At 52.0% G+C, this 25,000-nt stretch overlaps 1 protein-coding gene across 1 annotated transcript in view; it reads left to right on the top strand.

Moving 5' to 3' along the window:
• Nucleotides 1–24,792, top strand: part of itsn1 (intersectin 1 (SH3 domain protein)) — a 96,118-nt gene extending 71,326 nt beyond the window's left edge. The window contains exons 22-33 of the mRNA XM_030106486.1: nucleotides 2,511–2,632; nucleotides 3,635–3,761; nucleotides 6,119–6,313; nucleotides 18,247–18,368; nucleotides 18,463–18,569; nucleotides 18,709–18,810; nucleotides 19,902–19,983; nucleotides 20,222–20,320; nucleotides 20,397–20,480; nucleotides 23,811–23,894; nucleotides 24,537–24,672; nucleotides 24,785–24,792. Coding sequence (XP_029962346.1) covers nucleotides 2,511–2,632; nucleotides 3,635–3,761; nucleotides 6,119–6,313; nucleotides 18,247–18,368; nucleotides 18,463–18,569; nucleotides 18,709–18,810; nucleotides 19,902–19,983; nucleotides 20,222–20,320; nucleotides 20,397–20,480; nucleotides 23,811–23,894; nucleotides 24,537–24,672; nucleotides 24,785–24,792 — 1,268 coding nt within the window. The remainder of the gene's footprint in view (nucleotides 1–2,510; nucleotides 2,633–3,634; nucleotides 3,762–6,118; nucleotides 6,314–18,246; nucleotides 18,369–18,462; nucleotides 18,570–18,708; nucleotides 18,811–19,901; nucleotides 19,984–20,221; nucleotides 20,321–20,396; nucleotides 20,481–23,810; nucleotides 23,895–24,536; nucleotides 24,673–24,784) is intronic.
• The last annotated feature ends 208 nt before the right edge of the window (nucleotides 24,793–25,000 follow it).

The following is a 25,000-nucleotide window of genomic DNA, read 5'->3' as shown; positions in this document are numbered from 1 at the left end:
CAAGGGGGCGGAGCTACTGTAGTGATGTAATGTCAACAAGGGGGCGGGGCGGAGCTACTGTAGTGATGTAATGTCAACAAGGGGGTGGAGCTACTGTAGTGATGTAATGTCTACAAGGGGCGGAGCTACTGTAGTGATGTAATGTCTACAAGGGGGTGGAGCTACTGTAGTGATGTAATGTCAACAAGGGGCGGAGCTACTGTAGTGATGTAATGTCAACAAGGGGGTGGAGCTACTGTAGTGATGTAATGTCAACAAGGGGGTGGAGCTACTGTAGTGATGTAATGTCTACAAGGGGGTGGAGCTACTGTAGTGATGTAATGTCTACAAGGGGCGGAGCTACTGTAGTGATGCAACAGGTGCGTTCACGATGGCAAAGCCAGAGGTAGACGGAGCTAGACGAAGTAGACGGCACAGCCGTGGGGCGGAGTTATAAGTCTGCCTCCAAGTCGGACAACTCTATGTTCTCCATGTTGGTGTTTCTCATGACTCCACCGTGGGGGGTGTTTACAGGCCCGTCGTCCGGGGTGGCAATGCCCCCCCCCCCCCCCCCCGCCTGTGCCTCCTTGCCCCCCCTGGCTGTCAGAGGGGTAATTTTGTTTTTCTTATTAAAAACAAAAGAATTCATAATTTCTTTTGTGTGTCACATTGTGTTAATTCATATTCAGTTAACTGAAATGAATACAATTTTAAAAAAACAAAATAATTTTAAGTTACGTTTTGGCTTCTGTCATGTGAAGCGTGCTGCTGCTGCAAGTGCAACCAGGCATCAAGGGGGGCAGACTGCCTCGCCCCCTCAGTCCAAAAAATTAATAAATAAAGTTTTCAGTCTATTTTGTGCTTAAAAAACAACAGCAAACTCCACTGGCTTGATCAAATCAATACGAAGTGTTGCGCTATTCAAAATTCAAAAAAAAAAAAAAAAAGTGGAGACTCCAGCTCTACTAAAGGTGAGGGCTGGTTATTTTATCATTTGTTTTATTACTATTTGTGCTTTTTACCAATGTGATTAATGATCATATGTTGTTGGACACAGTAGAACAGGCCTCTGATCTGTGGATTCTGTCTTTGTGTTGCTCCGTTACTTTTTCGCTACCTTTGCCCGCCCCCCCCCCCCCCCCCCCCCCCCCCCCCCCGTTTGTACCCGCCGCCGCCGCTGCCCCCCCTCCCCCCTCTACACTGGGCTGGAGCCGGGACTGGGTGTTTATTTATGTATATAAAGCGTGTTGTCATCAAACTGATGACGAGTGGGCTGGGGTCCAATCCCCTGCCTGTATGAAACACAGAGGTGGGCCAGGTAGCCGCGGTGAGTTGCTCTCGAGCAGCTCACGCGGCTCCTCTGTGACCGATCTCGTTTGGGTCTCGCGAGTTTTCGATGCCCTACGTAGGTCCTACGTATCAGTGACGCCGGGCCACATCCGGGCGGGGCGGCTCAAAAGTCTTAAAGGTCTGCCTCTGGCTTTCTCATGTCGAACGCACCTAATGTCTACAAGGGGTGGAGCTACTGTAGTGATGTAATGTCTACAAGGGGTGGAGCTACTGTAGTGATGTAATGTCAACAAGGGGGTGGAGCTACTGTAGTGATGTAATGTCTACAAGGGGTGGAGCTACTGTAGTGATGTAATGTCAACAAGGGGGTGGAGCTACTGTAGTGATGTAATGTCAACAAGGGGGTGGAGCTACTGTAGTGATGTAATGTCTACAAGGGGGTGGAGCTACTGTAGTGATGTAATGTCTACAAGGGGCGGAGCTACTGTAGTGATGCAATGTCTACAAGGGGTGGAGCTACTGTAGTGATGTAATGTCAACAAGGGGGTGGAGCTACTGTAGTGATGTAATGTCAACAAGGGGGTGGAGCTACTGTAGTGATGTAATGTCTACAAGGGGCGGAGCTACTGTAGTGATGTAATGTCTACAAGGGGCGGAGCTACTGTAGTGATGTAATGTCAACAAGGGGGTGGAGCTACTGTAGTGATGTAATGTCTACAAGGGGGTGGAGCTACTGTAGTGATGTAATGCCTACAAGGGGTGGAGCTACTGTAGTGATGTAATGCCTACAAGGGGTGGAGCTACTGTAGTGATGTAATGTCAACGAGGGGGTGGAGCTACTGTAGTGATGTAATGTCAACAAGGGGGTGGAGCTACTGTAGTGATGTAATGTCAACGAGGGGGTGGAGCTACTGTAGTGATGTAATGTCAACGAGGGGGTGGAGCTACTGTAGTGATGTAATGTCAACGAGGGGGTGGAGCTAATGAACTGATGTCATGCAGTCAATAGGGGTCGAAGCTAATGTAGTGATGTGATGCAGTCAACGAGGGGGCGGAGCTACTGAAATGATGCAATCAATAAGGGGGCGGAGCTATTGAGGTGATGTCATGCAGTCAATAAGGGGGCGGGGCTATTGCAGTGATGTCATGCAGTCATTGTGAGGCTCTGTGAGGCTCCGCCCACATGTCAGAGCTCCTGGTTGGATTTTGGAAGTGTCTCCAGCAGCTGTTCCTCCCCACAGAGATCGCTCAGGTGATCGCCCCCTACAGCGCCACGGGGGCGGAGCAGCTGACGCTGGCGCCGGGACAGCTCATCCTCATCAGGAAGAAGAACCCCGGAGGCTGGTGGGAGGGCGAGCTCCAGGTACGGCAGCTGGACCAGGACTTCCTGCTTCGCTCATGTCCTGGTTCTTGTCACATTCACAGTAACCAACATTGTAACAGTCCGCCTGTCTTCTCCAAGGCGGTCTTGTCATAAGGTCACAGGCGCACAAACACCAATCAGCCGGGCCGATTAACAGACTGAGTCCAAAACACACCGGAAAATACTGCCAGAAGAAAAGCAGCCTCCCTGCTCGCAGAGACCGAGCTGAAAACGCCGAGCAGCGCAGTGAGCGAGGTCATAAGCAGATGCTCCCAGCGTCCTCACTCCCCCAAAGCCCCCCAAAGCCCCCAAAAGTCCAGAATTACCCAAAGTCCAAGGCGCACGTCCCCGCAGGAGACCAACTGTGTGGCGGCGGCGCATCATTGCTTACAGCCCACGTCAGTCCGCTGTGGTCTCTGGTCCCTAAAGCCAGGTTTCCACTTGCACGGTTCTGTGGCACGCATTGCCACGAATCGAGTCGCAAACTACTTGTAAAGTGGCGTGAAGTGTGCGTGAACCCGTCGTGACTGCGTGCCATGTTGGGACGAGAATTTCTAAATGTTCAAAATTTTGGTCACGACAAAATTTCGTGGCCGGGCCGTCAACTATCCGCCAGCTGTCCGTGAACGCCTCGTGAACACGTCGTGCCGATGCGGGAAACACAAACTGTGCAAACTATGCGTGAATGCGCATCCGTGAAGTGGTGGTGAACGGTGCGGGATCCTGCCGGTTCCTGACTCCTCATTGGCACACCTTGCCACGACAACATGGTGCAAAAAGTCGTGCAAGTGTAAACCTGGCTTGACGTTCAGGTCATTTCTCCAGCCACAACAGTGTGCCCTCAGGTTTTTTGACCACTGTGACCATGTTTGATACACAGAATGAAGACAGCGCCCCCTGCGGGGTGCAGGGACCTGCAGTCTGTACAGCATATTGCTGATTGGGATTTCAGAAAGGCTCGTCACATGACGTCCAGCTCTCGTCTCCTGTTGATCTGTCCAGGCTCGAGGGAAAAAACGTCAGATTGGTTGGTTTCCAGCCAATTACGTGAAGCTGCTCAGTCCCAGCACCAGCAAGACGACCCCCACCGAGCCAACGCCACCCAAAATGGCTGCAGCCGGCACAACAGGTACGCACGCACGCACGCACACACACACACACACACACACACACACACACACACACACACACACACACACACCTGTACTGCTATAGGATAAGGTTCAACAGGACAGAGCAACCCAGAGCTCCCATTTATTTGATATGTCCCTGAAAGCATCACGCAGGCTGGGCTCTCATTGGCTGGATCGTCCCTCTGTCATCCACTGAAACAGGAAGCCTTGAGTCTCACCCTGCATCTGTTTCTGTCTGGTTGTAAAAACTGATCCAGAACAGTTTTCCCCACATTCAAGTCCAGGAGACCACATTCCAGGAGCGTATCGTCAGTATTGGCTTCATATCCAACTCTGGGCCCAACGGAGTGCTGCTGTTCTAGTGTTAGCATTAGCATTAGCTCCTCTCAGGTAGATTTCGATGGGCCAGCCGCTGTTCTAGTGTTAGCATTAACATTAGCTCCTCTCAGGTAGATTCCGATGGGCCAGCTGCTGTTCTAGTGTTAGCATTAACATTAGCTCCTCTCAGGTAGATTTCGATGGGCCAGCCGCTGTTTTAGTGTTAGCATTAGCATTAGCTCCTCTCAGGTAGATTCCGATGGGCCAGCTGCTGTTCTAGTGTTAGCATTAGCATTAGCTCCTCTCAGGTAGATTCCGATGGGCCAGCCGCTGTTCTAGTGTTAGCATTAGCATTAGCTCCTCTCAGGTAGATTCCGATGGGCCAGCCGCTGTTCTAGTGTTAGCATTAGCATTAGCTCCTCTCAGGTAGATTTCGATGGGCCAGCCGCTGTTCTAGTGTTAGCATTAGCATTAGCTCCTCTCAGGTAGATTCCGATGGGCCAGCTGCTGTTCTAGTGTTAGCATTAGCATTAGCTCCTCTCAGGTAGATTCCGATGGGCCAGCCGCTGTTCTAGTGTTAGCATTAGCATTAGCTCCTCTCAGGTAGATTTCGATGGGCCAGCCACTGTTCTAGTGTTAGCATTAGCATTAGCTCCTCTCAGGTAGATTCCGATGGGCCAGCCGCTGTTCTAGTGTTAGCATTAGCATTAGCTCCTCTCAGGTAGATTCCGATGGGCCAGCCGCTGTTCTAGTGTTAGCATTAGCATTAGCTCTTCTCGGGTAGATTTCGATGGGCCAGCCGCTGTTCTAGTGTTAGCATTAGCATTAGCTCTTCTCGGGTAGATTTCGATGGGCCAGCCGCTGTTCTAGTGTTAGCATTAGCATTAGCTCCTCTCAGGTAGATTCCGATGGGCCAGCCGCTGTTCTAGTGTTAGCATTAGCATTAGCTCCTCTCAGGTAGATTTCGATGGGCCAGCCGCTGTTCTAGTGTTAGCATTAGCATTAGCTCCTCTCAGGTAGATTCCGATGGGCCAGCCGCTGTTCTAGTGTTAGCATTAGCATTAGCTCCTCTCAGGTAGATTTCGATGGGCCAGCCGCTGTTCTAGTGTTAGCATTAGCATTAGCTCCTCTCAGGTAGATTCCGATGGGCCAGCCGCTGTTCTAGTGTTAGCATTAGCATTAGCTCCTCTCAGGTAGATTTCGATGGGCCAGCCGCTGTTCTAGTGTTAGCATTAGCATTAGCTCCTCTCAGGTAGATTCCGATGGGCCAGCCGCTGTTCTAGTGTTAGCATTAGCATTAGCTCTTCTCAGGTAGATTTCGATGGGCCAGCCGCTGTTCTAGTGTTAGCATTAGCATTAGCTCCTCTCAGGTAGATTTCGATGGGCCAGCCGCTGTTCTAGTGTTAGCATTAGCATTAGCTCCTCTCAGGTAGATTCCGATGGGCCAGCCGCTGTTCTAGTGTTAGCATTAGCATTAGCTCCTCTCAGGTAGATTTCGATGGGCCAGCCGCTGTTCTAGTGTTAGCATTAGCATTAGCTCCTCTCAGGTAGATTCCGATGGGGCAGCTGCTGTTCTAGTGTTAGCATTAGCATTAGCTCCTCTCAGGTAGATTCCGATGGGCCAGCTGCTGTTCTAGTGTTAGCATTAGCATTAGCTCCTCTCAGGTAGATTCCGATGGGCCAGCTGCTGTTCTAGTGTTAGCATTAGCATTAGCTCCTCTCAGGTAGATTCCGATGGGCCAGCTGCTGTTCTAGTGTTAGCATTAGCATTAGCTCCTCTCAGGTAGATTCCGATGGGGCAGCTGCTGTTCTAGTGTTAGCATTAGCATTAGCTCCTCTCAGGTAGATTTCGATGGGCCAGCTGCTGGGGTGTGGTTCAGTGACGGGGCAGGGTGGGGTTTGAAAGACTCCAGTAGTAGAGGAGGAGCAGAGCCGTCCAGGGTTCTCTTTAGAACTGAACGGATCAGTTTTTCAGAGAATCGTTTCTCTGCAGTGAAATGGGACTGACCTGGGGTGTGTGTGTGTGTGTGTGAAGCTGTGTGTCAGGTGATCGGCATGTACGACTACGTGGCTCAGAATGACGACGAGCTGGCCTTCCAGAAGGGTCAGGTGATCACCGTGCTCAACAAGGACGACTGTGATTGGTGGAAAGGAGAGCTGAACGGGAGGGAGGGGCTGTTCCCTAGCAACTACGTCAAGCTGACCACCGACACCGACCCCAGCATGCAGTGTGAGTGTACACACACACACACACACACACACACACACAGAATAGAGACAGACAGACACGCACTCACTCACAGACAGACAGACAGACAGACACACACACACACACACACACACACACACACACACACACACACACACCCAGAGCCAGGTGTGGAGATGTTGTCCCTGTCAGTCTTTGACCCCAGGCTGGGTTCACCTTTGACCTTTATACTCCTGTGGGCCTCTTTGACTCCTCCCAGTCGTGCACCACCTCTGGGTGGTGTTTGTATGGTGTGTGTGTGTGTGTGTGTGTGTGTGTGTGTGTGTGTGTGTAGCTTGTTTTCTGCTGGTTTCCTGCATGTTCCCCGTCAGCATGATCCACCATAGAAGAAGAGCGTCTAGAGCGGAACAGAGACACGGGGGATGGACAGCAGAGCGCCCTCTGGTGGAGCTGCTCGGTCACAGATTTAGGGCTTCTGATTGGTTGATTGAGACCCTGAAGCTCAGAGAGGAGACAGGAGTGGCGAGGCAGATTGCGTGTGACCATGCCGTTGATTTAAGAGGAGTACCTCAAAAATCTAAGCCCCCTGGTGGCCGCCATCTTGAATTCAAATATGGCCGCTTTGCTAAACCTCTTTTAAGTAATACAGCAGATGCAAAGTTGCTTTCGAGGTCTACCCCATGCTTTAAGTTTCTGCGGATTCAATGAAGCCTTTTTGAAATTTCTTTGAAACCGCCGTCTTAGATTTCAAGATGGCTTCAATTTTTTTCAGTCAATCAATGTATTTTTGTACAGCCCAGCATCACAACAGCAGCTGCCTCAGAGGCTTCAAGATGCTGCATTGGTCGGTAAAAATAAAAACAGTGAATAAGCATCATGGTAATATGTCAAATTCAGTAATGAGACAAAACGAAGCAACCACCGCCTTAGACCCTCACATCCGGCAAGAACAAACTCCAGAAACCCAGTGGGAGAAGAAGAGATCTTGGGGAGAACCACAGTATGGAGGGATCCCTCTCCCAGGGACGGACAGCTTTGGCAACAGCTAGCATGAGACAATAAGAAGTAAAGCCTAGGACAATGTTGAGGACAGTCCGTTGGACGGTCCAGCACAGGAACCACGGATCCCAGAAGTAGAACCGAAGCCAGTCCGCGGGCAGGACCGACAGGAGTGTCCTCCCGGTCCGGACGGAGCTTGTTCGTAGGCCCTCGTAATAGTGGAGTCAGCAACTGAACCTGGAGAAGACTCCCCCTCGAAGGGGGGGGCAGCAGGGGAAAAGCAATGAAGGGACTAAAGGGAAGAACATTCAGACATTAGAGGACAGGGCTCAGTGCACCGTACTTCCCACAGCATTCTAGCTCCTAGGGCAGCTTTGTGGATAGTTTACTGTTTAAACTAGTATTTAGTTAGTATAGTTTAGATAGTTTAGATAGTTTTTCTGGCTTCCACCCAGTTGATCAGCTGCAGATTAAAATGTTTTTGAAGTGTACTGAATATTGGTTGTTTTGCTGTAATGGTGAGGTGGACAGTGTGCATTAATGCATAGATTGTAGTTTCCTGATGGCCAGACCCATTCTGCATTCAGGCTGCCTGCCGCCGCCGCCCATCCCCGCCCCAGAGCGGCGCTCAGGGCGGCTCGCTTCGTGACACTTTCAGTTCGCTGACGTGAACTCCTGCAGCGGCGGCAGGTGAGTCCAGCAGACTCCTCCCTCTGCAGCCGCAGGATGCAGGTGATGCAGCTCTCTGCAGCAGGCTGACGCCCCGTCCAGAACCAGCCTGGTCCGGTGAGCGGGGGGGGGGGATGCACACTTTATTCACCAAATCTGACTCAGTAGCCCTGTCATATAGATGCCGGCCACCAGGGGGCATGGGTTTCTGGGGTGCTCCTCTTAAATCAGCTGTACGGTCGCAGACTGGTCTGGACCGACTGGAGCTCTCCACTCATCAAACCTCAGTTTATCCGCCAAACTGAGGAAATCTGGTCTGAAGGCAATTATGATGTAAGGCCACTAGATGGCAGCAAACACTGATCTGTGGACAGTTCTCAAGGTGAACCCCCCCTCCTCCTCCTCCTCCTCCTCCTCTTCCTCCCCCCCCCCCTTCGTCCTCCTCCTCCTCCTAATGGAACCAGAGCACTTCCAGCCAATAGCAGCGTTGCTGTAGTGTCCAGGACGCTCTAGCTGCTCCACTTCTATGCTAGATTAAGCCACGCCTCCACACTGTCTTGCTGCATGCTCCACCCACCTAGCGCCCCACTGGTTGTTGTTGTTGTTGTTTTTGTTGTGGTTTTGTTTAGTTGTTTTTGTTGATGTTGTTGTTGTCGTCCTCTCTCTAGGATCATATCATTACCCAGAACCCCCCTCTCCTCAAAGCCCTCAAAGAGACCCACTAGGCCACGCCCACTAGGCCACTCAACCAATGGGACAGCAGCAAGAGGTCACATGACCCGGACATGGCGACTCTCCACCAGTAGAAGCCAGAGAGAAAGAGAGGCAGACACACACACACACACACACACACACACACACACACACACACACACACACACACACACACAGAGCCACATCAAAAACACACACACACACACACACACTGGACTGAACTGAACCAAACTGGTCTGAACCGGTCTGAGCCCAGATGAACTGAACCGTCCTCAGTGGGAAACAAAACTGTCGGAACTGATTGAGACGTCAGAGCAGGATGAAGATGAAGAGGCAGCACCCTCCTCCTCCTCCTCCTCCTCCTCCTCCTCCTCCTCCTCTTCTCTCCTCCTCTTCCTCCTCCTCTCTCTCTGACCTTTGACCTTTGACCTCAGGAAGGGAGCAGGAGTCATTTCAGCTCCTGTTGATGTTGGACTGTGTTTGACTGGATCACAGTTACTGGAGGCACGCACACACACACGCACACACACACACACACACACACACACACACACACACACACACACACACACACACGCGCGCGCGCCAACACCCCCCCTCCCCGGCCCGGTGTGGCCTGGCGCCCGTGGCGCCCGTGGCGCCGTGGTGCAGTGGATAGTGGGTCATTTTGTGGCTTTCCGGGAGCTTCCAGGCTCGGCTCCTCCCTCCCTCGTCCTGCCTCATTCTTATTTTGATCCTCATTGGTTCAGTCATCGTGCTGGCTCCGCCCCCTCACTAACCCCTCCCCCCACAGCTTCACAGAAAGACCCACTATCTGCAGGAGGACCAGTCTGACCCCCCTCCTCCTCCTCCCCCCTCCCCTCCTCCTCCTACTTCTCCTCCTCCCCCTCCTCACCATTCTCATCCTCCTCTTCCCTTTCCTCGTCTTCCTTTTCCTCTTCCTCCTCCTCTTCCTCTTCCTCTTCTTCCTCATCCTCTTCCTCCCCCTTAGCAGAGGGAGGAGGGGTCGAACGGCTGCTGTGTGGGGCTAAATGTGATCATGGTGACTGCATAACACACCAGCGAGCCAACACACACACACACACACACACACACACACACACACACACACACACACACACACACACACAGTGACTATTGCAAATGTTATCCTTGATTTTAACATGTATGAACTTTAAGTGATCCATTGGATGTCCAGTTGTTTTGTTTACACATGCCGTTGTTCCGTCTGTTGCTATGGCGATGAGGTGAGGCTGTTGGCTGATACAGCCTCAGCGACTGTTTCCCTGAAGTGGAAGCAGGTGAAAACACACTTTATCATTCCTGTCAAAAAGCAGCAGAACCAGGAGGTCTGACTGTTCCCCCCGGAGCTCAACTCCACTGCGCCTGTTGTTCTCACTGAAGGACACATCTGGAAACTCGCCGTCCAGCTCCAAGGGAGGCTGTTCAGGCCCACGCAGGTCAGAAACATCTGGAGTCAGGTAGAAGCAGTGAAACATCTGGAGTCAGGTAGAAGCAGTTCAGAAACATCTGGAGTCAGGTAGAAGCAGTGAAACATCTGGAGTCAGGTAGAAGCAGTGAAACATCTGGAGTCAGGTAGAAGCAGTTCAGAAACATCTGGAGTCAGGTAGAAGCAGTTCAGAAACATCTGGAGTCAGGTAGAAGCAGTTCAGAAACATCTGGAGTCAGGTAGAAGCAGTGAAACATCTGGAGTCAGGTAGAAGCAGTGAAACATCTGGAGTCAGGTAGAAGCAGTGAAACATCTGGAGTCAGGTAGAAGCAGTTCAGAAACATCTGGAGTCAGGTAGAAGCAGTGAAACATCTGGAGTCAGGTAGAAGCAGTTCAGAAACATCTGGAGTCAGGTAGAAGCAGTGAAACATCTGGAGTCAGGTAGAAGCAGTGAAACATCTGGAGTCAGGTAGAAGCAGTGAAACATCTGGAGTCAGGTAGAAGCAGTTCAGAAACATCTGGAGTCAGGTAGAAGCAGTGAAACATCTGGAGTCAGGTAGAAGCAGTGAAACATCTGGAGTCAGGTAGAAGCAGTGAAACATCTGGAGTCAGGTAGAAGCAGTTCAGAAACATCTGGAGTCAGGTAGAAGCAGTGAAACATCTGGAGTCAGGTAGCAGCAGTTCAGAAACATCTGGAGTCAGGTAGAAGCAGTGAAACATCTGGAGTCAGGTAGAAGCAGTGAAACATCTGGAGTCAGGTAGAAGCAGTGAAACATCTGGAGTCAGGTAGAAGCAGTGAAACATCTGGAGTCAGGTAGAAGCAGTGAAACATCTGGAGTCAGGTAGAAGCAGTGAAACATCTGGAGTCAGGTAGAAGCAGTTCAGAAACATCTGGAGTCAGGTAGAAGCAGTTCAGAAACATCTGGAGTCAGGTAGAAGCAGTGAAACATCTGGAGTCAGGTAGAAGCAGTGAAACATCTGGAGTCAGGTAGAAGCAGTGAAACATCTGGAGTCAGGTAGAAGCAGTTCAGAAACATCTGGAGTCAGGTAGAAGCAGTGAAACATCTGGAGTCAGGTAGAAGCAGTTCAGAAACATCTGGAGTCAGGTAGAAGCAGTTCAGAAACATCTGGAGTCAGGTAGAAGCAGTGAAACATCTGGAGTCCAGGTAGAAGCAGTTCAGAAACATCTGGAGTCAGGTAGAAGCAGTTCAGAAACATCTGGAGTCAGGTAGAAGCAGTGAAACATCTGGAGTCAGGTAGAAGCAGTGAAACATCTGGAGTCCAGGTAGAAGCAGTTCAGAAACATCTGGAGTCAGGTAGAAGCAGTTCAGAAACATCTGGAGTCAGTTAGAAGCAGTGAAACATCTGGAGTCCAGGTAGAAGCAGTGAAACATCTGGAGTCAGGTAGAAGCAGTGAAACATCTGGAGTCAGGTAGAAGCAGTGAAACATCTGGAGTCAGGTAGAAGCAGTGAAACATCTGGAGTCAGGTAGAAGCAGTGAAACATCTGGAGTCAGGTAGAAGCAGTGAAACATCTGGAGTCAGGTAGAAGCAGTGAAACATCTGGAGTCCAGGTAGAAGCAGTGAAACATCTGGAGTCAGGTAGAAGCAGTGAAACATCTGGAGTCAGGTAGAAGCAGTGAAACATCTGGAGTCAGGTAGAAGCAGTGAAACATCTGGAGTCAGGTAGAAGCAGTTTGCATGTTCTTCCTGCTCAGTGGCTCCAAACGCAGTCGTCATGCTGCCGTCAGTGAACCGGGATCGAATGACTTCAGATCAGTAGAGGAGTCCTTGGACGGCTTGCCGCTGTAGTTCGGACGGCTGTGTTCATGAGTGTGTTTTACTGATTGAACCTGAAGAATCTCATTGAAGACAGATTTCTGGACGAGTCGAGGATTTCGGTCATGTTTGTTTTTCATGATGAACTTGAATGTTCGCTGTGATCAGGGCTTTCTGAAGTGAGAACAATGGGCGCTGGGTGTTTTTCTCACTATCTTCTCGGCGCCAAACTAAGGAAGGGACACTGGACAGTGTAGCGCAGCGGTCACCAAGGCGACGGGATCTCCGCCTAGCAACAGAGCATGACGGCGGCCAAATTGAGTTTGCGTTGTTTGGTTCAGTGTTGTGATTTTAATGTTTGGCCTCTTGAGTGAAAATGAATGTTGGATTTTTTTTACAACCTTCCTGTCATAACCAGTATTACTGATCTGCTGGGATCCTCTGGATCCTGGTGCGGTCCTCTGATTGGAGGATGGGTGGAGGCCGGCAGGAGGGCCGACCCGGGTCACTTCTGGTACCAGGCGCCGTGTTCAGTCTGGTTTTTATCGTTGGGCCAAAGACTGTGAGCTCTGCTGTCACCTGCTTTATTAAATAAAACCAAAAACCAGGTTCCCCTTGGTCTGCATGTGGTGCTCAACAGGTGGGGCGGGTCTTCTCTAGGAACCCCATACAGCTGCAGATAGGGCCAGGAACCACAGGTCCAGGTCCAGGGTTTGACTCTGTATGTCCTCCTTGAAAAACACCAACTATCATCAGGAGCTTTGTGAACCAAAACAGAGACCGGAGGAAGTCCTGGGCTGAACCAGACCGGAGGAAGTCCCGGGCTGAACCAGACCGGAGGAAGTCCCGGGCTGAACCAGACCGGAGGAAGGCCCGGGCTGAACCAGACCGGAGGAAGTCCCGGGCTGAACCAGACCGGAGGAAGTCCCGGGCTGAACCAGACCGGAGGAAGTCCTGGGCTGAACCAGACCGGAGGAAGTCCCGGGCTGAACCAGACCGGAGGAGGAAGTCCCGGGCTGAACCAGACCGGAGGAAGTCCCGGGCTGAACCAGACCGGAGGAAGTCCCGGGCTGAACCAGACCGGAGGAAGTCCCGGGCTGAACCAGACCGGAGGAAGTCCTGGGCTGAACCAGACCGGAGGAAGTCCCGGGCTGAACCAGACCGGAGGAGGAAGTCCCGGGCTGAACCAGACCGGAGGAAGTCCCGGGCTGAACCAGACCGGAGGAAGTCCCGGGCTGAACCAGACCGGAGGAAGTCCCGGGCTGAACCAGACCGGAGGAGGAAGTCCCGGGCTGAACCAGACCGGAGGAGGAAGTCCCGGGCTGAACCAGACCGGAGGAGGAAGTCCCCGGGGGAAATGAAGAGGTGATGTGGCTCCAGAGACTCATCCTGTCACGTTGGGGTGGATCAACCTTTTGATGAAGTGCTGAATGAACTGACTCTGATCAATAAACAGAAGGACTGCTGCTATTGGCTGGCTCCATCCCGGTGTCCCTTCTACAACAAACTACGTTTTCTCTCTTCCTGTCCCCAGACCTCCCGTCCCCAGACTCTTCCTGTCCCCAGACTCTTCCCGTCCCCAGACCTCCCGTCCCCAGACTCTTCCTGTCCCGAGACTCTTCCCGTCCCCAGACCTCCCGTCCCCAGACTCTTCCTGTCCCGAGACTCTTCCCGTCCCCAGACCTCCCGTCCCCAGACCTCCCGTCCCAGATCAGGACCAGAGGTGAGGGTAGAACGTGGACTGATGGTGAATCCAGAGCTTCCTTCACTGCTTATCACTGCTCCACCCTCCTGTCAGTCTCCCCTCCACCCTTCCTCCACCCTCCTGTCAGTCTCGCCTCCACCCTTCCTCCACCCTCCTGTCAGTCTCTCCTCCACCCTTCCTCCACCCTCCTGTCAGTCTCTCCTCCACCCTTCCTCCACCCTCCTGTCAGTCTCGCCTCCACCCTTCCTCCACCCTCCTGTCAGTCTCTCCTCCATCCTTCCTCCACCCTCCTGTCAGTCTCTCCTCCACCCTTCCTCCACCCTCCTGTCAGTCTCTCCTCCACCCTTCCTCCACCCTCCTGTCAGTCTCTCCTCCACCCTTCCTCCACCCTCCTGTCAGTCTCTCCTCCACCCTTCCTCCACCCTCCTGTCAGTCTCTCCTCCACCCAAGAACAAAACCCAGAGATACTGAAACTCCTCCACCTGGACCAGAGTCTCTCCACCGACCTGGAGAGGACAGACCACCTTCTTCTGATCCAGGACCAGGTCCAGGACCAGGACCTTGGATTTGGAGGTGCTGATCCTCATCCCTGTCACTTCAAACTCAGCTGCAAACTGCCCCAGTGCATGATGGTCCAGGTTCCATGGAGCCAACAGGAGAACATCATCTGCAAAGAGCAGAGACGAAACCCTGTGGTCCCCAAACCAGACCCCCTCCAGCTCCTGGTCCCTGAACCGGACCCCCTCCAGCTCCTGGTCCCTGAACCGGACCCCCTCCAGCTCCTGGTCCCTGAACCGGACCCCCTCCAGCTCCTGGTCCCTGAACCGGACCCCCTCTGGCCCTGGTCCCTGAACCGGACCCCCTCTGGCCCTGGTCCCTGAACCGGACCCCCTTTGCTCTCTACAGGTCTGATGGCAGGACAGCCACTGGAGTAGAGCAGCTTTTATTGTGAAGGTTTCCTGATTCTTGGTAACATTTTGAGCTTGATGAGGATTGAGATGAGACCAGATCCAGGGTGAACTGGAACCGGTCAGACCAGATCCAGGATGAACTGGAGCCGGTCAGACCAGATCCAGGGTGAACTGGAGCCGGTCAGACCAGATCCAGGGTGAACTGGAGCCGGTCAGACCAGATCCAGGGTGAACTGGAGCCGGTCAGACCAGATCCAGGGTGAACTGGATCCGGTCAGACCAGATCCAGGGTGAACTGGAGCCGGTCAGACCAGATCCAGGGTGAACTGGAGCCGGTCAGACCAGATCCAGGGTGAACTGGAGCCGGTCAGACCAGATCCAGGGTGAACTGGAGCCGGTCAGACCAGATCCAGGGTGAACTGGATCCGGTCAGACCAGATCCAGGGTGAACTGGAGCCGGTCAGACCAGATCCAGGGTGAACTGGAGCCGGTCAGACCAGATCCAGGGTGAACTGGAGCCGGTCAGACCAGATCCAGGGTGAACTGGATCCGGTCAGACCAGATCCAGGGTGAACTGGATCCGGTCAGACCAGATCCAGGGTGAACTGGAGCCGGTCAGACCAGATCCAGGGTGAACTGGAGCCGGTCAGACCAGATCCAGGGTGAACTGGATCCGGTCAGACCAGATCCAGGGTGAACTGGATCCGGTCAGACCAGATCCAGGGTGAACTGGATCCGGTCAGACCAGATCCAGGGTGAACTGGATCCGGTCAGACCAGATCCAGGGTGAACTGGAGCCGGTCAGACCAGATCCAGGGTGAACTGGATCCGGTCAGACTGGCGTCGGCTGAGTCTCCAGATGGAAATCGCTTATTGGGAAATACACCAGCTGCTCAATACAATAATATCAAGATGCCTCAGTGGTTCATTTTGGGCCGAAGACGTGTTCCAGGTGTTCCAGGTGTTCCCAGGTGTTCCCAGGTGTTCCCAGGTGTTCCCAGAAATCATTAAATTCATAATCAGGTTGTAAAGTTCAGATCAGGTAAATGGATTACACTTATATCGCGCTTTTACACCGCATTGTGACATTCACCCACACACACACACATTCACACACCGGTGGAGGCGGCTGCCTGCAAGGCGCTCAGTCCGTCCACAGGGGGCAGTGTGGGGTTCAGTGTCTTGCCCAAGGACACTTCGACATGCAGACAGGGGGAGACGGGAATCGAACTAACAACCGGATTGTGAGACGACGGCTCTCCCACTGAGCCACGGCCGCCTCCAGTGTCTCACTTCATCTCATCCATATTCCTGAGATCCAAAACACTCCAGCTCGAGGAGCATGAAACGTTCTTCACACTGATCAGAGACACTCTCCTGACTCTCACCTCTCACTCTCCTGACTCTCTCACACTGCTGACTCTCACTCTCCTGACTCACACTCTCCTGACTCTCACTCCCGACTCTCACACTCTCATGACTCTCACACTCGTGACTCTCACACTCTCCTGACTCTCACACTCTCATGACTCACTCTCCTGACTCTCTCAGACTGCTGACTCTAGCACACTCCTGACTCACTTTCATGACTCTCACTCTCCTGACTCTCTCAGACTGCTGACTCTCACTCTCCTGACTCACACACTCTCATGACTCTCACACTCTCCTGACTTTCACTGTCCTGACTCTCACACTCTCATGACTCACTCTCCTGACTCTCACACTCCTGACTCACACACTCCTGACTCTCACACTCCTGACTCACTCTCCTGACTCTCACTCTCCTGACTCTCACTCTCCTGACTCTCACACTCCTGACTCTCACTCTCCTGACTCTCACTCTCCTGACTCACTCTCCTGACTCTCACTCTCCTGACTCTCACTCTCCTGACTCTCACACTCCTGACTCACACACTCCTGACTCTCACACTCCTGACTCTCACTCTCCTGACTCTCACACTCCTGACTCTCACTCTCCTGACTCTCACTCTCCTGACTCTCACACTCCTGACTCTCACTCTCCTGACTCACACACTCCTGACTCACACACTCCTGACTCTCACTCTCCTGACTCTCACTCTCCTGACTCACACACTCCTGACTCTCACACACTCCTGACTCACACACTCCTGACTCTCACTCTCCTGACTCACACACTCCTGACTCTCACACTCCTGACTCTCACTCTCCTGACTCTCACACTCCTGACTCTCACACACTCCTGACTCACACACTCCTGACTCTCACTCTCCTGACTCACACACTCCTGACTCACACACTCCTGACTCTCACACACTCCTGACTCACACACTCCTGACTCTCACTCTCCTGACTCACACACTCCTGACTCACACACTCCTGACTCTCACACACTCCTGACTCACACACTCCTGACTCTCACTCTCCTGACTCACACACTCCTGACTCTCACTCTCCTGACTCTCACTCTCCTGACTCACACACTCCTGACTCTCACACACTCCTGACTCACACACTCCTGACTCTCACTCTCCTGACTCTCACACACTCCTGACTCACACACTCCTGACTCTCACTCTCCTGACTCTCACACACTCCTGACTCTCACTCTCCTGACTCACACACTCCTGACTCTCACACACTCCTGACTCACACACTCCTGACTCTCACACTCCTGACTCTCACACTCCTGACTCTCACTCTCCTGACTCTCACTCTCCTGACTCTCACACTCTCCTCACTCTCACACTCCTGACTCTCACTCTCCTGACTCTCACACACTCCTGACTCTCACTCTCCTGACTCACACACTCCTGACTCACACACTCCTGACTCACACACTCCTGACTCTCACACTCCTGACTCACTCTCCTGACTCTCACTCTCCTGACTCTCACACTCCTGACTCACACACTCCTGACTCTCACACTCCTGACTCACTCTCCTGACTCTCACTCTCCTGACTCTCACACTCCTGACTCACACACTCCTGACTCTCACACTCCTGACTCACTCTCCTGACTCTCACTCTCCTGACTCTCACTCTCCTGACTCTCACACTCCTGACTCTCACTCTCCTGACTCTCACTCTCCTGACTCACTCTCCTGACTCTCACTCTCCTGACTCTCACTCTCCTGACTCTCACACTCCTGACTCACACACTCCTGACTCTCACTCTCCTGACTCTCACACTCCTGACTCTCACTCTCCTGACTCTCACTCTCCTGACTCTCACACTCCTGACTCTCACTCTCCTGACTCACACACTCCTGACTCACACACTCCTGACTCTCACTCTCCTGACTCTCACTCTCCTGACTCACACACTCCTGACTCTCACACACTCCTGACTCACACACTCCTGACTCTCACTCTCCTGACTCACACACTCCTGACTCTCACTCTCCTGACTCTCACACTGCTGACTCTCACACACTCCTGACTCTCACTCTTCTGACTCACACACTCCTGACTCTCACTCTCCTGACTCTCACACTCCTGACTCTCACTCTCCTGACTCTCACACTCCTGACTCTCACTCTCCTGACTCTCACACTCCTGATTGCACCATGTGTTGATCTCAGGTATGTATGAGCTCAGAGAGGATTTCTTCTGCACTCACTGCTTGTTTCAGCAGCCTGACCGCATGTGTGTGTGTGTGTGTGTGTGTGTGTGTGTGTGTGTGTGTGTGTGTGTGTGTGTGTGTGTGTGTGTGTGTGTGTGTGTGTGTGCGTGTGCGTGTGCACAGGGTGTGCTGACCTCCACCTGCTGGACATGCTGAGCCCGATGGAGAGGAAGCGGCAGGGTTACATCCACGAGCTGATCGTCACCGAGGAGAACTACGTCAACGACCTGCAGCTGGTCACAGAGGTGAGGCTGCAGCAGCGGGGGGCGGGCTGCAGGGGGTGCTCTGGAACATCACGGGTGTGTGTGTGTGTGTGTGTGTGTGTGTGTGTGTGTGCAGATTTTCCACAAGCCTCTGTTGGAGTGTGAGCTGCTGACGGAGAAGGAAGTGGCCATGATCTTTGTCAACTGGAAGGAGCTCATCATGTGTAACATCAAACTGCTCAAGTAAACACACACAAGCACAGTGTCCGTGTGTATCACGTGTGTCCGGTGTGTGTCCGGTGTGTGTCTGGTGTGTGTCCGGTGTGTGTCCGGTGTGTTTCAGGTGTGTTTCAGGTGTGTTTCAGGTGTGTTTCTCCTCCAGGGCTCTCAGAGTGAGGAAGAAGATGTCAGGCGATCGGATGCCGGTGAAGATGATCGGAGACATTCTGACCAACCAGCTGCCTCACATGCAGCCATACATCAGGTTCAGACTCCTCCCCTCCTCCTCCTCCCCTCTTCCCCTCCTCCTCCCCTCCTCCTCCTCCTCCCCTCTTCCCCTCCTCCCCCTCTTCCCCTCCTCCTCCTCCTCCTCCTCCTCCTCCTTCCCTCTTCCCCTCCTCCCCCTCCTCCCCTCCTCCTCCTCCTCCCCTCTTCCCCTCCTCCCCCTCTTCCCCTCCTCCTCCTCCTCCTCCTCCTCCTCCTCCTCCTCCTCCTCCTCCCCCTCTTCCCCTCCTCCCCCTCCTCCCCTCTTCCCCTCCTCCCCCTCTTCCCCTCCTCCTCCTCCTCCCCTCCTCCTCCTCCTCCCCTCTTCCCCTCCTCCCCCTCTTCCCCTCCTCCTCCTCCTCCTCCCCTCCTCTCCCTCCTCCTCCTCCTCCCCCTCTTCCCCTCCTCCTCCTCTTCCCCTCCTCCTCCTCCTCCCCCTCTTCCCCTCCTCCTCCTCCTCCTCCTCCTCCCCTCCTCTCCCTCCTACTCCTCCTCCCCTCTTCCCCTCCTCCTCCCCTCCTCCTCCTCCTCCTCCTCCCCTCCTCTCCCTCCTCCTCCTCCTCCCCTCTTCCCCTCCTCCTCCTCCTCCTCCTCCCCTCCTCTCCCTCCTCCTCCTCCTCCCCTCTTCCCTCCTCCTCCTCCTCCCCCTCCTCCCCTCCTCCCCTCCTCCTCCTCCTCCCCTCTTCCCCTCCTCCCCCTCTTCCCCTCCTCCTCCTCCTCCTCCCCTCCTCCTCCTCCCCCTCTTCCCCTCCTCCTCCTCCTCCTCCCCTCCTCCTCCTCCTCCTCCTCCTCCCCTCCTCTCCCTCCTCCTCCTCCTCCCCCTCTTCCCCTCCTCCTCCTCTTCCCCTCCTCCTCCTCCTCCCCTCTTCCCCTCTTCCCCTCCTCCCCCTCTTCCCCTCCTCCTCCTCCTCCTCCTCCCCTCCTCCTCCTCCTCCCCTCTTCCCCTCCTCCCCCTCTTCCCCTCCTCCTCCTCCTCCTCCTCCTCCCCTCCTCCTCCTCCCCTCCTCCCCTCCTCCCCCTCTTCCCCTCCTCCTCCTCCTCCTCCTCCCCTCCTCCTCCTCCCCCTCTTCTCTGAACTCCTGGATGTTTCAGGTTCTGCTCCTGTCAGCTGAATGGAGCAACGCTGATCCAGCAGAAGACTGACGACAACCCTGACATCAAAGACTTCCTGAAGGTACCAGGCTGAGAAGAACACACACACACACACACATACACACACACACACGTATTCCCACGCTTGCACACACACACACACACACACACACACACACACACACACACACACACACACACCATCAAACACAGGAGTACCTAAGAAAACTGCTGCATGGTCATAGACAACATGCAAACTCAGTGTCCGTGTGTGTGTGTGTGTGTGTGTGTGTGTGTGTGTGTGTGTGTGTGTGTGTCAGAGGTTAGCCATGGACTCCAGGTGTAAGGGGATGCCTCTGTCCAGTTTCCTGCTCAAACCCATGCAGAGAGTCACTCGCTATCCTCTCATCATCAAGAACGTAGGAAGCGTCTCCTCTCGCCGTCTGAGCCTCACAGCACCGTTCATCTCAGCTTCACCTGCTTCTGTCACCGCAGATCCTGGAGAACACTCCAGAGTCTCATCCGGATCACAGCCACCTGAAAGCTGCTCTGGAGAAGGCAGAAGAACTGTGTTCACAGGTGAACTGGAGAGTGTGTGATCCTGACAGAGCAGAGAGCCACTGACTGCCTCGCGTAGAGCAGGAAGACGCTCTGTAATCTGATGTTAGAGCAGGAAGACGCTCTGTAATCTGATGTTAGAGCAGGAAGACGCTCTGTAATCTGATGTTAGAGCAGGAAGACGCTCTGTAATCTGATGTTAGAGCAGGAAGACGCTCTGTAGTCTGATGTTAGAGCAGGAAGACGCTCTATAATCTGATGTTAGAGCAGGAAGACGCTCTATGATCTGATGTTAGAGCAGGAAGACGCTCTGTAATCTGATGTTAGAGCAGGAAGACGCTCTGTAGTCTGATGTTAGAGCAGGAAGACGCTCTATAATCTGATGTTAGAGCAGGAAGACGCTCTGTAATCTGATGTTAGAGCAGGAAGACGCTCTATGATCTGATGTTAGAGCAGGAAGACGCTCTGTAATCTGATGTTAGAGCAGGAAGACGCTCTGTAATCTGATGTTAGAGCAGGAAGACGCTCTGTAATCTGATGTTAGAGCAGGAAGACGCTCTGTAATCTGATGTTAGAGCAGGAAGAACGCTCTATAATCTGATGTTAGAGCAGGAAGACGCTCTGTAATCTGATGTTAGAGCAGGAAGACGCTCTATGATCTGATGTTAGAGCAGGAAGACGCTCTGTAATCTGATGTTAGAGCAGGAAGACGCTCTGTAATCTGATGTTAGAGCAGGAAGACGCTCTGTAATCTGATGTTAGAGCAGGAAGACGCTCTGTAATCTGATGTTAGAGCAGGAAGACGCTCTGTAATCTGATGTTAGAGCAGGAAGACGCTCTGTAATCTGATGTTAGAGCAGGAAGACGCTCTATGATCTGATGTTAGAGCAGGAAGACGCTCTGTAATCTGATGTTAGAGCAGGAAGACGCTCTGTAATCTGATGTCAGAGCAGGAAGACGCTCTGTAATCTGATGTTAGAGCAGGAAGACGCTCTGTAATCTGATGTTAGAGCAGGAAGACGCTCTGTAATCTGATGTTAGAGCAGGAAGACGCTCTGTAATCTGATGTTAGAGCAGGAAGACGCTCTGTAATCTGATGTTAGAGCAGGAAGACGCTCTATGATCTGATGTTAGAGCAGGAAGACGCTCTGTAATCTGATGTTAGAGCAGGAAGACGCTCTGTAGTCTGATGTTAGAGCAGGAAGACGCTCTATAATCTGATGTTAGAGCAGGAAGACGCTCTGTAATCTGATGTTAGAGCAGGAAGACGCTCTATGATCTGATGTTAGAGCAGGAAGACGCTCTGTAATCTGATGTTAGAGCAGGAAGACGCTCTGTAATCTGATGTTAGAGCAGGAAGACGCTCTATGATCTGATGTTAGAGCAGGAAGACGCTCTGTAATCTGATGTTAGAGCAGGAAGACGCTCTGTAATCTGATGTTAGAGCAGGAAGACGCTCTATAATCTGATGTTATAGCAGGAAGACGCTCTGTAATCTGATGTTAGAGCAGGAAGACGCTCTATGATCTGATGTTAGAGCAGGAAGACGCTCTATGATCTGATGTTAGAGCAGGAAGACGCTCTGTAATCTGATGTTAGAGCAGGAAGACGCTCTGTAATCTGATGTTAGAGCAGGAAGACGCTCTATAATCTGATGTTAGAGCAGGAAGAACGCTCTGTAATCTGATGTTAGAGCAGGAAGACGCTCTATGATCTGATGTTAGAGCAGGAAGACGCTCTGTAATCTGATGTTAGAGCAGGAAGACGCTCTATAATCTGATGTTAGAGCAGGAAGACGCTCTGTAATCTGATGTTAGAGCAGGAAGACGCTCTATGATCTGATGTTAGAGCAGGAAGACGCTCTGTAATCTGATGTTAGAGCAGGAAGACGCTCTGTAATCTGATGATAGAGCAGGAAGACGCTCTGCAATCTGATGTCAGAGCAGGAAGACGCTCTATGATCTGATGTTAGAGCAGGAAGACGCTCTATGATCTGATGTTAGAGCAGGAAGACGCTCTGTAATCTGATGTTATAGCAGGAAGACGCTCTGTAATCTGATGTTAGAGCAGGAAGACGCTCTATGATCTGATGTTAGAGCAGGAAGACGCTCTGTAATCTGATGTTAGAGCAGGAAGACGCTCTATGATCTGATGTTAGAGCAGGAAGACGCTCTGTAATCTGATGTTAGAGCAGGAAGACGCTCTGTAATCTGATGTTAGAGCAGGAAGACGCTCTATGATCTGATGTTAGAGCAGGAAGACGCTCTGTAATCTGATGTTAGAGCAGGAAGACGCTCTGCAATCTGATGTTAGAGCAGGAAGACGCTCTGTAATCTGATGTTAGAGCAGAAAGACGCTCTGTAATCTGATGTGAGAGGAGTAAGATGCTCTGTAATCTGATGTTAGAGGAGGAAGATGCTCTGTAATCTGATGTCAGAGCAGGAAGACGCTCTGTAATCTGATGTGAGAGGAGTAAGACGCTCTGTAATCTGATGTTAGAGGAGGAAGATGCTCTATAATCTGATGTTAGAGGAGGAAGATGCTCTATAATCTGATGTTTGAGGTGGAAGATGCTCTGTAGTCTGATGTTAGAGCTGGAAGATGCTCTATAATCAGGGCTGCACATAAGCGGTGCGCTGGTGCGCATGCACTACCAAATTAAAAAATGCTTACCTGATGAAACGTAACGCTCATTTGTGTACCAAGATTTGGGGATAGCAAGGTGCACATCTGTGTGTTGGATAGGCCAGTGCTCAGCCGTACCGTCGGACCCGGGAAGGGCGGGTGCAGTGTTCCCCCGTACTCCGGGGGGGGGCTCACTCGGAGCTTTCTTTTCAGGTGTAATGTTCTGCTGTTATGAGTAAAATGACACACATAATACTTCAGACTGCCCTGTTTCGTCCCGCACTGGGGGTACGGCAGCCGTACAGGGACAAAAAGCACGCCGCGCCTCCAATGAAGCCCTCTGGCGCCCCCTAGGGGAGGCACGCGTCACATTTTGAAAACCGCTGGTTTAAGTGATAAAAAGCAGATACTGTACGAGCACTTTTATTTTTCAGAACTTTAAACACCGTTATATTATGTAAAAGTTAGAAGGTTTCAGACATTCTGTTGCTGCTTCTCTTCATTTTCAGTTGAAATTAAAGCAGCTATGTAGCATCGTCCACACATCCCTCTATTCTGTTCTTCCTGTAGGTAGCTGTCGGAAAAAAATGTATTTAAAAATGTGAGGACCAAACAACAACCAGAGTTCTCCCCTGAGAACGGGACAACAAATATTGTGTGCACCCCTGTGTGTAATCTGCTGTTCGAGCAGGAAGATGCTCTATCATGTGGATGGTGTGTTCTCAGGTGAACGAGGGTGTCCGGGAGAAGGAGAACTCGGACCGTCTGGAGTGGATCCAGGCTCACGTGCAGTGTGAGGGTCTGTCAGAGGTGCTGAACACACACCGGAACTCTCCACAGCTCATCAGCAGCATTTTACTGCCTCCTCACTGACCAATCATGAACTGACCAATCATGAACTGACCAATCATGAACTGACCAATCATGAACTGACAAATTAAGAACTGACCAATCATGAACTGACCAATCATGAACTGACCAATCATGAACTGACCAATCATGAACTGACAAATTAAGAACTGACCAATCATGAACTGACCAATCATGAACTGACCAATCATGAACTGACCAATCATGAACTGACAAATTAAGAACTGACCAATCATGAACTGACAAATCATGAACTGACCAATCATGAACTGACCAATCATGAACTGACCAATCATGAACTGACAAATTAAGAACTGACAAATTAAGAACTGACCAATCATGAACTGACCGAGTTGAGGTGTCCTTGAGCAAGACACCAAAGCCCAGACTGCTACCAGGGATGGGCGGAGCTCCTGCGTGGCAGACGCCTCCACTGGTGTGTGTGTGTGTGTGTGTGAATGTGTGTGTGAATGGGTGAATGTGTGGGCTCTGCTGTCGGCGGAATCTATTCTAGCAAAGAATCTACAAATCACTTCCTGATCCTTCCAGCCTGACGTTTGTCAAACTGTTTGTCTTTTTTAGCAACTGGTTTTCAACTCGGTCACCAACTGCCTGGGTCCCAGGAAGTTTCTGTACAGCGGCAAGTTGTTCAAGGCCAAGAGCAGCAAAGAGCTCTACGGATTCCTGTTCAACGACTTCCTGCTGCTGACGCAGGTCAGTGAGTCTCAACCTCACTCAAACCACCTCATTCAGACAGCTGATGAACTAAGAGAACAAATGAAGGAAAGAAGGGATGAGAAGACAGGAGCTCATTATGTGCTGAAGGTCAGTTGGATGAAAGAAGCTTTATTCCAAACATGAAAAACATTGAAAAGCAGAACATCAATCACATAAATAATATCAAAGAGTCAACACACCAACTGTGCTCGTCTTTCATGTGTATGAAAAGGACCTCTCATCACCAAACCTCTCATCACCAAACCTCTCATCACCAAACCTCTCATCACCAAACCTCTCATCACCAAACCTCCTCTCATCACCAAACC

This window comes from Salarias fasciatus, chromosome 13 (genome assembly GCF_902148845.1).
Source record: "Salarias fasciatus chromosome 13, fSalaFa1.1, whole genome shotgun sequence".
NCBI classification, from domain to species: Eukaryota; Metazoa; Chordata; class Actinopteri; order Blenniiformes; family Blenniidae; genus Salarias; species Salarias fasciatus.
Note: the sequence above shows the minus strand (reverse complement) of the source record. Positions and strands in the feature narration are given on the sequence as shown.